This window comes from Spodoptera frugiperda, chromosome 21, assembly GCF_023101765.2.
Source record: "Spodoptera frugiperda isolate SF20-4 chromosome 21, AGI-APGP_CSIRO_Sfru_2.0, whole genome shotgun sequence".
Taxonomy (NCBI): domain Eukaryota; kingdom Metazoa; phylum Arthropoda; class Insecta; order Lepidoptera; family Noctuidae; genus Spodoptera; species Spodoptera frugiperda.
The window spans coordinates 6962486-6976251 of record NC_064232.1 but is presented as its reverse complement, the minus strand read 5'-3'; the positions used below and the strand labels follow the sequence as shown (position 1 = coordinate 6976251).

The 13766-nt window shown below is 37.6% G+C and overlaps 1 protein-coding gene across 1 annotated transcript in view; it reads right to left on the bottom strand.

Moving 5' to 3' along the window:
- LOC118280292 (uncharacterized) overlaps window positions 1-13766 on the bottom strand; it is a 70190-nt gene that overhangs the window by 5252 nt on the left and 51172 nt on the right. Inside the window, exon 9 of the mRNA XM_050701783.1 lies at window positions 13428-13714. Within this exon, the coding sequence (XP_050557740.1) occupies window positions 13428-13714 (287 nt within the window). The remainder of the gene's footprint in view (window positions 1-13427; window positions 13715-13766) is intronic.

Here is a 13766-nt window from a genome sequence, read left to right as displayed (position 1 = left end):
GGCAGAGGTATACATATACAATGTAACACCCACTTTTCACCAGTTATGTTATGAGTCCCATGTAATAGGGGGTGAGTCTATTGCCATATACTGGGCACAATTTCTAAATTCTAGCCTACTACAGAGTTTTCTGATTTTTCCTAACCTGAGAATCAAAGCTCAAACCCTTTACTAGGCACTTCTGCATGTACCAACTCAATCAATCAGATATTTCGCGACGAATAGGCCGGTTCGACCGGAGAGATACCACGGCCTAAACAGAAACCCGACGTGAAGCAACGCTTACGTTGTGTGAGTGAGGTTACCGGAGGCCCAATTACACCCCTTCCCAATCTTTCCAATCCCCGATTCCCCAACAACCCTTAAATTCCTAACCCCCAAAAGGCCGGCAACGCACTTGTAACGCCTGTAGTGTTTCGGATGTCCATGGGCAGCGGCGATTGCAGGTGATCCGTCTACTCGTTTAAATAGTTATTACTTTTAATTTCAATCTCAATTAAATGTTTAAATCTCATAATAAATCTCAATTACGTTATATATTAAAATGTGAGATGTATATAATAAATCTTATATATTATCTACTGTATATAACATATTAGCATAATATGATTTGTAACATTCGTTCATTAATCGTGAAAGAAATATATCATAAATCATAATCAATATCTTCTTTATTATACATTTTTTTTAATACAAAAAGCTGAAGAATTTGTTTATTTGTTCGAACGCGCTAATCTCCAGAACTACTGGTCCGATTTGAATAATCCTTTTTGTGTCGAATAGCGCATTTATCAAGGAAGGCTATAGGTTATGAAATATCACGCTATGACTAATAGGAGCCGAGCAGTGTAGTAACTCACGTCTCTGTCTTTTCTTAACACCTAAACCATTGTACCAATTTGAATAATTATTTTCGTGTTGCATAGTCCACTTATCGAGGAAGGCTATAGGCTATAAAACATCACGCTATGATCAAACAGTACGGAGCAAAATAGAGGGGGTGAAATCGCGCGGGAATATCTAGTATGTTTTATTATAACATCACTGGACGACGAATGACTTAAAAAATTTAGTGATGATGAGTATTCAAAAAAGTTTTAATTCTCACCAAAGTTATTTGTAATCATGAGTACAATGACGTGTTTAAATATCGTTCACTAATTACCGTGTCACCCTTATAACATTCGTAGCTGCGGACTACCTAGCGGGTTTGTGACAGGGGATCAGGCTCGAAAAGCAGGAGTAGGAACATCGGTGGTTTGATTTAGTCAGTAAGAGTCTGACACTCCTTCTCGCCTCGCCCATTTTTACATGGCGGGAGAAGGGAATTGGATGATTTTCCCCCTTAAAAAAAACACTATGATAACATAAGATAGCTGACTTAATGCGGGATGGCATCCTCTAATAGTTAACCATTGGTTTACAATAATAGCGCATTTTTTATTGTCCGTCTTGTAGATTATATGTAAACATATTGACCACGAATGAGCTCATTATAATTAAAGCCTTCACGCCGCCTACCCATTTTGGAGCGTGCAGAATTGTGAATAATGTAATACCGAATCAGTCACGGGGATTTGCATTTAAAATATGAGAGAGCTCTTTAAACCTATTGCCAAACTCCGGGCAGGATTGGGATCTTAAAATATGTGTTCTGTATTTGGTAATTGGGTCACCTCATATTACATGTAAGCCGGTAAACGAGCATACGGATCACCTGATGGTAAGATCGCCGCCACCCTTGCCCCAAACACCAGAAGCGTTACAAGTGTGTTGCCGGCTTTTGGAGGTTAGGAATTTAAAGGTTGTTGGGGAATCAGGGATTGGGATGATTGGGAAGGGGGGTAATTGGACCTCTTTATTCCCTTACCCCCCTCCCCCCCTAATTAATAACTTGTCTGTCTCTACCGAGGTTTATACTTCGTAAATTTAAGCCGAATCGTGATGTTATATTACGTAAATTCAAAAGAGGTAATTTGCATAATGTTTTTATACGAGAACAATGTAAATATATGACATTCAGATTCTTAATTGTTTAATGATATAATATTGGTTTATAATACCTAAGGAATTCACGATGTCAATATAAATTTGAATAATTTGTGATTATTTTAACCTTAAGGTACCAGTCACCCTTATAACATTCGTAGCTGCGGACTACCTAGCGGGTTACCGGGGCTTCGGCTCGAAAAGCAGGAGTAGGAACGGGTGGTGTTTAGTCAGTAAGAGTCTGACACTCCCTCTCGCCTCGCCCAAGGCAAGAGAAGTCATTGGATGATTTTCCCCCCTTAAAAAAACCCTAAATAAAGATAGATGACTTAATTGGCATCCTCTAATGTCCATTGGTTTACAATTAGCGCATTTTTTATTGTCCGTTAGATTATATTTAAAAATATTGAACGTTCATTATAATTAAAGCCTTACGCTGCCTAATTTTGGAGCGTGCAGAATTGTGAATAATGTAATACCGCAGTTACGGGGATTTGCATTTAAAATATGAAAGAGCTCTTTAAACCTATTGCCAAACTCCGGGCAGGATTGGGAACTTAAAATATTATTATGTGTTCTGTATTTGGTAATTGGGTCACCTCATATTACATGTAAGCCGGTAAACGAGCATACGGATCGGGTAAGATCGCCGCCACCCTTGCCCCAAACACCAGAAGCGTTACAAGTGAGGTGGTAAGGGTTATTGGGGAATCAGGGATTGGGAATAAGGGGGGTAATTGGACCTCTTTATTCCCTTTTATTAATAACTTGTCTGTCTCTACCACTGTTTATACTTCGTAAATTTAACAATCGTGATGATAATCATGTTACGTAAATTCAAAAGAATTAATTTGCATATTGTTTTTTATGAGAACAATGCAAATATATGACATTCAGATTCTTAATTGTTTAATGATAATCGGTAATAAACCTAAGGAATTCACGATGGAATTTTAATAATTTGTGATTTTTTTAACCTTAAGGTCATGGAAGAGGTAACAAACAAACAAACGAGTGGTAAGCGATCAGCCGCCGCCCATGGACACTCGAAACACTAGAGGCGTTACAAGTGCGTTGCCGGCTTTTTAAAAAGTGTTACTGTCTGTTTTTATTCGGACAAATTGAACGTTTTTAATTTAAAAAAAGTTGGAATAAGCCGGTAATACGAACCGACGGATCTCACCTGATGGTAAGCAATAGCAGCCTCCAACGAAACAGAACGCAAGCGTTGTTTCAAGTCTGGTTTCTAATGTTATTCAAATTGATTTTTACAAACAATTTAAAACTTTAAATCAATTAACTAAAGATTCCGATAATTGTCGATCCATTTTGCATAATTTTTGTTATTTCTTTTGTATTTATATTTAATGTATTTGCATAGGAATGCTTTTATTATATATCAATGCCATCTTAACTGTTACCTGACCCACATTTACGCAACTACGAGCCTTTTTTGAAAAAAGACGAGCAGTTATTATAATAATATTATGATCGAATTTTTAATATTGTAACTCAGGATTGTGAAACTGATTGGAAAAGAGTAACCTATGGAGTTTCTTGCTCGTTCTTCTCCATAAGAATCTACACTTTGGAACGAGCAAATAGAGCAACTAGAGGACTGACCGAAATACCAAAAAAAATTTAGGTAAAGGTGTCAAGATGTGTTGAGAATCAGAGAAAAAGGTCTTTTTCTAGTCCTATTTTTCGAGCCGGAGCCCCGGTAAACCCGCTAGGTAGTCCACAACTCCGGATCAATAGAAAAGGGCCTAGAATTTTATTTTTTGGCAATACAATTTAAAGCTTTTTTTGGTATTTTTAAGTTGTAAATAATGTGTTAGTTTAGATTAATAATTATTCCTAGCTACTTAATTAAAATACAATAAAAGGTATATCAACCTACTTAAAAGCCCGTATGTCAAATCGCAACTGTGTGTGTCATGACATTTATGTTTTAAAATCACAACTATTTGTCAACAAAAATCAAGCTCGCGTTTATTTTGAGAAATAATTTGATTTAAAGCTTCTTATGTATTGACATACAGAAGTTAAGCATTGGCTTAACTTCTGTCAATTTTCTCGTGGGAGAAAAGTATCCTATCACCCAAGTCAGCTTATACCCTGTCTGTATACCAAATTTCATCAAAATCCGTTCACTAGTTTCAACTTGATTGACTGTCAAACATCGAAACAAAACTTTCACATTTATCATATCAGTGTGATGTACCACTGCCTACTTAAACGCATAAGAAGCGACATACTATGACTTTACTTGATTATTTCATAATAACATTCCTAGGACGACATTTTAGTAATATGACCAACACCTAGACCATATTTTAGACATCTTAGCACATCTGAATCTAATCCTAAATGAATACTAAACACATTTGCATGTTTCTAATCCGTACGACATTTTCAAACTGATTACATGTGAACAAAATATTTGCAATTACTACTTAATGTGGTTTATTAACTGGTCAAATATTCAATTACTAGTTATTACAAAATTGCGTGTAAGATTTGGTTTAATTAAATGTCAGAATCGTACATCTTCTTATGTACACATACTTCTTTTTTTTTGAGGGGGAATATCATCCAATGACTTCTCCCGCCTTGGGCGAGGCGAGAGGGAGTGTCAGTCTCTTACTGACTAAAAACCACCCCGTTCCGACTCCTGCTTTTCGAGCCGGAGCCCCGGTAAACTCGCTAGGTAGTCCGCAGCTCATGTACACATACTTAGACAAATATAAGTTTTTAGACTGACAGGAGCAAGTATTTGTGTGATCCACAAATTTTTGTTTCGGGCCTGGGTGTAATGTGTATGTGAACTTGTATGTTTGTAAACGCACCCACGACACAGGAGACAATCCTAGTGTGGAGCAACGTTTTTTAAAATAATCTTTAGGTAAATTGGTAACCCCCAAAAGGCCGACAACGCACGATGCACAATGGTAAGCAATCGCCGCCGCCCATGGACACTTCAAACACCAGAGGCGTTACAAGTGCGTTGCCGGCCTTTTGGGGTTTAGGAATTTAAGGGTTGTTGGGGAATCGGGGATTGAGAAGATTGGGAAGAGAGGAATTGGGCCTCCGGTAACCTCACTCACACAACGAAACACAACGTAAGCGTTGTTTCACGTTGGTTTTAGGTGAGGCCGTGGTATCACTCCGGTCGAGCCGGTTCATTCGTGCCGAAGCATGGCTCTCCCACACTTAAATTGATCTCGTCAAAAATGTATATTAAAGTTATATTGACAATCAAACAAATATTTTAAATGGGAAAGTTTGTATGTATGAGTAACAAACGTTACTCAATCACGTCAAAACGACTGAAGCGGTCGTTATCAAGTCTTGCCTACAAAATATTGACATTATGTATAGTAAATTATCTAACAGGTCCTGTGTGAAGCAGTGTAAACATTAAATAGACGTTTTAATGCCAACTACATAGCTTCGGACATCACCTAAATAATCTTGTACTAATCAAATATTCAAATAACTGCATAAGATGGTAATTTTAACATTTCCCACTTAGCTTACATATGTTGGAATAGGGTAGATGACTAATTTTTATTTTAATGTCCGTCTTGTAGATTATTTTAAAACATTACTTTTTTTTATGGAAACAGACGTATCACCTGATTTTAGGCAACCGCCGCCGCCCATGGACATTTGAAACACCAGAGGCGTTACAAGTGCGTTGCCGGCCTTTTTATGGGTTGATGGGAAATTGGTGATTACACAGGTATTTTCTATTTTCTTCCGGACTTTTGGGGGTTTATGAATTGAAGGGTTATTTATGTACGTATTTTTTATTTTCTTAAATAAAGATCTTAAATAAGTTTGTCCGTCAATCACGCTGCAACTAGAGCAACTTTCTCCATGTGAGAAGACACTTTGGTCTGCAGTAGCCATTTATAGGCTGATGATGATGACGATGAAGCCGCTGGCAGAAGCTAGTCTTCTATTGAATTATTATAGAGAAACCGCAGTAAAGAAGCTAGTATTACATAATTTATTCAATTAAAACTATTTGTTTGCTAATTCCATTGAATCAAGTCAACCTTGAGTTTATTTATATTATTATTTATTCATTTTATAACCATTCGTATGGAGCGAGATTAGATTTACGAAATAATACAGCAATTTTATCCTCAAAAGGGTAGGCAGAGGTGCTCATTACGGCACATAATGCCGCTATACAATGTACACCCATGGGTGTGAGCCTATTGCCACATACCGGACATAATTTCAGACCCCGTGCTACTAAATTAATCAAGTATTAAATTCTGTGGGATCAGCGTCATGTTTCTTGACCACAGAAGAGCTGTAATGTTGTAGGTTGTTACGGACATACGGTGCGGCTGTTATAACGCCGTATCTGATAAGAGTTCAAATTAGCTCAAAGAGAATAATGCACTTTTTGGCTTACCTACTGGGCCTATTTCGCTCATTTTTCGTATATTGTCAGCCAAGATGATAACAAATATGTGGTTTAAATTAAGTCATAAGAGGTCTCCCCATACGATATAATATGTATTAGTCTAGTAAGTTACAGCTGTGTACAGTCTGTCACTCTCTCAGTCGTCAGTAACGGAAGAGTTTTTATATATAAATATGCATTATTTATTATGTATTGATTAATTTTAATGATGCTTCCCTTTTAATACCAAGGTTTTTGTTTACGATGAGCTATTGAGCATATTTTTTTAATGTTAACTTGACGTAATTTAGATTTCCGTATTGATTTATTTATAGAATTACTTATATATCATAATAATTATAATATCTTGTCTGTTTTTGTGTAAGGGGCAGGTAGGAGGCTTGTTGTAGTATATAGATTTTTCTCTAGTAATCTTTTTTTTTTGCCCCACACTAGGATTCTCTCCTGTGTCGTGGGTGCGTTTACAAACATACAATTTCACATTTACATGACACCCAGACCCGAAAAAACAATTTAGGGATCATACAAAGAGTTGCTCCGTGCGGGAATCGATACCACTACACGTTGCATGGTATGGATTCCCAGGTCGGGCAAAGTATTACTGGGCTTTTCCGGAGCTGCGGACTACCTAGCGCGTTTACCGGGGCTCCGGCTCGAAAAGCAGAAGTAGGAACGGGGTGATTTTTAGTCAGTAAGAGTCTGACACTCCCTCTCGCTTCGGCCAAGGCGGGAGAAGTCAATGGATGATATTCCCCCCCCCCCCCTCAAATAAAAAAAAATATTAGAGGGTGTGTCTATTGTCAATTACTAAAGCCAATTTACCATGATCTCTCTTTGTATGATCTTTCAACAAATTCGACGGTCAGTTTATACTGGTAATCGTATAATAACCTTTGCTGTTCACCGCTTCTTGGAACATAAGGCATGATGTTATATCACGTCTACAAGTCTGCGGTTTGTTGAACAAATAATTAATTATTCATTTATACCTACATTATTTTATGTCAATCTGTGTTTAATGTAAAGATGTCGACATATTGAGGTATTTCACGGAGCTTGTTCAAATCTTTTATTATATATTAACGCAACGCAATGCGCCTTTTACCCCCGAAGGGGTAGGCAGAGGTGCACATTACGGCACGTAATGCCGCTATATTATGTGCACCCACTTTTCACAATTTACCTATATTGGAAGTTCCATGTAATAGGTGGTGAGCCTATTGCCATTATAAATTAATTGATGTAATATTATATATTAATGTAGATAACTTTTTTATGGAATAGGTGGCAAACTAACAGACGGGACACCTGATGGTAAGCGATCAGCGCCGCCCATGCACACCCGCAACACCAGAGAAGTCACAGGTGCGTTGCCGGCCTTTTAAAAAGGAGTATACTCTTTTCTTGAAGGTTTGAAGGTCGTATCGGTTCGGAAATACAGCCGACGACAGCTCATTCCACAGTTTTGCTGTATGTACGAGCAAATAGGTTCATAAGAGAACTGACCGACAGACAGACGTTATTAATATTATTATATTTGCTTTGACTTTCAAAAGTGCCTTCCTGGTCTATTTCAAATAAATAATTTTGACTTTGTTGTCACTAAACACTGAATATATTTAATTTCGCGTCTTTACATATTTTCACTCAAAATTTCGTAATAAAAACGGATGTATCTTAGGTAACTGAAATTCACAGACATAAATAAGTGCACGCTTAAAAATCGCATCATTACGTCTATTTGTTCCTAATTATAGTTTCGTACATGATATGAATATTAAAGAAGAAAAAAACTACTTTTACTATGAAAATTTAAGTAAATTTTGTCATTAAGCGTTATTGTGTGGCAAATCTATGCAAACTGCTCTCATTTATTTTCATAATTTCAGAAAGTTTAAAGTAGGTACCTAAGTACGTGTGTCGCCTGGACAGTCTACGCTATATCCTTGTTGACTGGACATCTACACTACATGAGCTGCTGTTTACATGTGAACATTAGCTCATGACGATACCTAAGTACGTGTGTCGCCTGGACAGTCTACGCTACATCCTTGTTGACTGGACATCTACACTACATGAGCTGCTGTTTACATGTGAACATTAGCTCATGACGATACCTAAGTACGTGTGTCGCCTGGACAGTCCACGCTACATCCTTGTTGACTGGACATCTACACTACATGAGCTGCTGTTTACATGTGAACATTAGCTCATGACGATACCTAAGTACGTGTGTCGCCTGGACAGTCTACGCTACATCCTTGTTGACTGGACATCTACACTACATGAGCTGCTGTTTACATGTGAACATTAGCTCATGACGATACCTAAGTACGTGTGTCGCCTGGACAGTCCACGCTACATCCTTGTTGACTGGACATCTACACTACATGAGCTGCTGTTTACATGTGAACATTAGCTCATGACGATACCTAAGTACTTGTGTCGCCTGGACAGTCCACGCTACATCCTTGTTGACTGGACATCTACACTACATGAGCTGCTGTTGTATATGCCTAGTGTATAAACAGCCTAAGATGGTTAAGTGTGGTTGAAAAAACCTTTTTATTTGATTCTTCAAGGTTGTCTTAATATTTGTCAGAAATGTGAAAAACACGCGGTTTTTATGTTAATACCATTGTGTTACTATAAACAGAAGAGCTTTTAGTATGTTGTATCATTACATAATTTGTTATGTATTTAAGTACATATATATGCGTGTATTATAAGTACATATAGTATGTAAACGGAGTAAGGTAAATATGTAATCAAAAATATCGATATATTGAATGAGGATAGTATAAAAATTGTGTGTTTATAAGTGTGAGAGAGCCATGCTTCGGCACGAATGAGCCGGTTCGACCGGAGTGATACCACGGCCTTACAGAAAACTGACGTGAAGCAACGCTTGCGTTGTGTGAGTGAGGTTACCGGAGGCCCAATAACCCCCCTTTCCAGTCTTCCTGATCCTCGATTCCCCAATAACCATTAAATACCTCCAAAAGGCCGGCAAAGCACTTATATCGCCTTTGGTGTTTCGAGTGTCAATGGCGGCGGCGATTGCTTTGCATCATGTGATAAGTATGCTCGTTTTTTTATCGGCTTATACCAGTCCGGGGAAGGTTTAAATGGAGAAAATAATGTTTGAGGCGGTACGAAGTTCGGTAGGTCAGTTAGTTATTTTAAATAAAAAAATGAGGTCAATGTCACATATAAGAGATGTTTAAGAATTCACTTTTTTAAACGCTTTTTAATATCGATTTTATTAACATTTAAATATTTGTTTTTTTAATAAAAGTAAGGTTAAGTGTATAGTTAGTTTTAAATGAAAGGTTAAATATATAATTGTGTTTCAATTCAAAGTTTAACTGTCGGTTTGATCTTGGAGTACAACTTTTAAATGCGTAACGTCACGCCTTTTATCCCCAAATAGGTAGGCAGAGGTGCGCACTTAATACCGCTATAAAATATACACTCACTTTTCACCATTTGTGTTATAAGTTCCATGTAATAGGGAGTGAGCCTATTGCCATATACTGGGCACAATTCCAGACTCCGTGCTACTACTGAGAAATTTTCTAAAAACCGAAAAAAGCCCAGTAATACTTTGCTCGTCTCGGGAATCGAAGCCGTTACCCCCTAAGTAGGGATTTCCTCGTTAGCAGAATGGTCGCAAATGCGACTGCTGGGCAAAGGGTCTCGGCTTCGATTCCCGCGTCGGACAAAGTATTGCTGGGTTTTTTTGGGTTCACCGCGGCCCGACGACGACAATGAAACGATCAAATGATTATTTTTGTTTATATGTGAGCATCGTACCTCATATTACTCATAATACTAAGAAAATTAACAAAAACTAACCCGGATATAATTAGAATTATGTAAAATAATTATGTTTTGTTGTAATTAACATTATATATAGTTGTTAATTACTATTTACAAGTTATTAACTTGTAATTTATACTCGTATATCATAAGATTTTTTATCCCCGAAGAGGTAGGCAGAGGTGCACATTACGGCACGTAATGCCGCTATACAATGTACACCCACTTTATGTTATAAGTCCCATGTAATAGAGGGTGATCCTATTGCCATATACTGGGCACAATTCCAGACTCCGTGCTACTACTGAGAAGTTTTGAGTAATATTTTGCTTAACCCGGAAATTTAAGCCTCTTGTCCGGCAGTTGAACTTGCGGCCACTCGACCCACGAGGTAATCTGTAGAGTGTTACTAGAGAGGTATTATCTAATTCTTCATTATTTAACGGGAAGTAACTGGCTTTTGTCTATAATATACATAAGGTGTTCTAAAAGTATCTGCCACGGCTTTAATGGGAGGTAGTGTAGTGTTTGAAGATTACAATAGTGAAGAAATTTCGTACCCCGGACCAGTTAATTCAATTTGAGAACATAAAGAAGTTAAATAAACATTGACTCTACTCTGCATAAAGTGAAAGAGATAGCTCTTTCATAAGAAACTCATACGCAGATTTTTTATGGACACCCGAAACACCAAAGGCTTTACAAGTGCGTTGCCGGCCTTTTGGGAGTTAGGAATTTAAGGGTTGTAATTGGGGCTCCGGTAACCTTACTCACACAACGAAACACAACGCAAGCGTTGTTTCACATCGGTTTTCTGTGAGGCCGTGGTATCACTCCGGTCGAGGCGGCCCAGCAGTGCCGAAGCATGGCTCTCCCACACTTAGAGATCTTCATCACTTAAGTCTAGAATTGTGTCCAGTATATGGCAATAGACTCACCCCCTATTACATGGGACTTATAACATAACTGGTGAAAAGTGGGTGTACATTGTATATGTATTACCTCTATATGTCTGATTATAACATACATATAATATGACATCATAATATTATTATGTTACATTATATAATTAAAAAAAAAGAAATCTCAAAAACGAATAATTGACTTTTAACCCCTGACACACAAAAAATAACTAAAAATAATACATTTAAGAACTGACCAATCAGAATGCAGGATTTGTTTTTTTTTCTAGGTCACACTAATTTAGTGTTTAATTAATGATATGTTTGACCTAACCTGACCTTAGTGTTATCAATAGTTGCGTGGACCGTATACCGGCTGCTAATCGTAAGGTATTTGGTTTTTTATGTTAAATGGGCCGACGTTTGGCCGCTATCTCGCCTGATGGTAAGTGATGATGCGGCCTACGATGGAGCACGTCTGCCCATAAGCAACCTATTTACTCGGGCTTTGAAGACACCCAGGTTATACCCATCAGGAAACACAGACTCCGGCAAGGAGTTCCACTCCCTAGCAGTTCGCACAAGGAAGCTTGAACCGAAGCGCTGGTTTGTTCCGGTCAGTAAAAGTGGTATAGAAAACTAACTTTTTTATGGAATAAGCCGGTAAACGAGCAGACGGATCACCTGACCATGGACACTTGAAACACTAGAGCCGTTATAAGTGCGTCGCCGTTTGAGGGTTAGGAATTTAACCCGCCCCAGCTTCGCATGGGTGCAATGGTGATATATTATGCATGTATTATACATATAAACCTTCCTCTTGAATCACTCTATCTATGAAAAAAACCGCAACAAAATCCGTTGCGTAGTTTTAAAGATTTAAGCATAGGTACAAAGGGACATAGGGACAGAGAAAGCGACTTTGTTTTATACTATGTAGTGATATCCAACACTAAAAGATATATGCCCGAATAGGTACTCAACGCTACTCAATTTTAAGACGGTCTCAAATGTAGTTCTGTCACTATCAATTCTTTATAAAATGACACAGATAGCAATATATTTAAGTACAACTTAAAGTTGATTAGCCTTTGAGTATTCGGGCGTAACTCAATTTGAACCAGTAGTTCCGCAGATTAGCGCGATCAAACAAACTCTTTAGCTTTTAATATATTTTTAAATCAATGGATTTCCAAATAACAGACCGAATCTGTCATAAAATGGCATAATCTTTCGACATTGTTAAATTCATTGTCACGAAACTATGTCAATATGATATGTGAAATCTCTTTAGCATCCTCTAACATAACTAAACTCCTTATTCCTATAACCATAAGGTCGATATTCCAACGCAAAATGACGAAAACAAATGAAAAATTAAATTTGTATGCGAGTGGAGATAACCAGTTTATGTTGGTCTCTGGTCTAGAAGAAGTTTGTTTTAAATTGCTTTAAGGTGAGGGGTCTTCTTATGTTGGGTGCTAAAATATTATGTATATATGCATGGATTTGTCCCAATGTTTGTCTTTACATAATTCTGGTTTTTAGAACTCTATGTTTTTAAGTGTTTCATAGGTCAATTGTCAATAGATTTGTGTTACAATGATGTTTTAATTTGAACGTAACAATATTACGTACGAGTAGATGACTAATTTTTATTTTAACGTCCGTCTTGTAGATTATTTTAAAATATTACACACGTATTTTTTATTTTCTTACGGAAACAAATCTTTTCGAAGATATTATATCGATTTGAAATATCGCATGTCGTCACGTCACTTTTAGGTACGTTTTATCTAAGCATTGTTGTTTGTATTGTCTAATATTTTTTCGTTACCTAACTGACGGACTAAATAGATTTTTAATTTTCATACCCCGTCATTATAAATATTTATTCATCACGCATTTTATTTATTATAGAGATAGGCAAAAAGTCCATCTTGTACACATTTATGTACATAAAGAGCTAATAAATAAATAAAAAACCTGCCCCTAAGAATTTTCAAAAACACTTTTCTGAAAACCACATCAAAATCAGTCCAACCAATCGTGAGATAACCGCGCACAAACATACATACATGCCAAACACAGCACCTCCTTTTTCAAAAGTCGGTAAATTGAAGAAAAGAACATACTCCTTTATAAAAAAAGGCCGTTAACGCACCTGTGTCTCCTCTGGTGTTGCGGGTGTCCATGGGCGGCGCTGATCGCTTACCATCAGGTGACTCGTTAGCTCGTTTGCCTCCTATTCCATAAAAAAATTGACTTACCTTGCAAAACAGATTTGCCCCATCCAGTGACGATGCATTCACCAGCTCCATTGTAGAAGGCATCCAGGGTGTCTTTGGATGATGGAAGGCATATGGGCCAGATGTTCTTCGCAAGCCTCAGGTTTTCTGAGAGGACGAGGATAGCAGCGTCATTGACGTAGTTTCCAGCTTTGTAGCCAGGATGACGTAGGATAGTCTTCACCTGGACAATCTGGAATGGTAGGGGCTCTTCATCGATTCCAAGTTTCCATTCTCCTCCCTTGATTAGCACGTTTTCTGCTTTAAGTCTGTTGAGGATAAAATTGGGTGAGTTTTTGGGTGATGGTAGTGGAAAAAAGG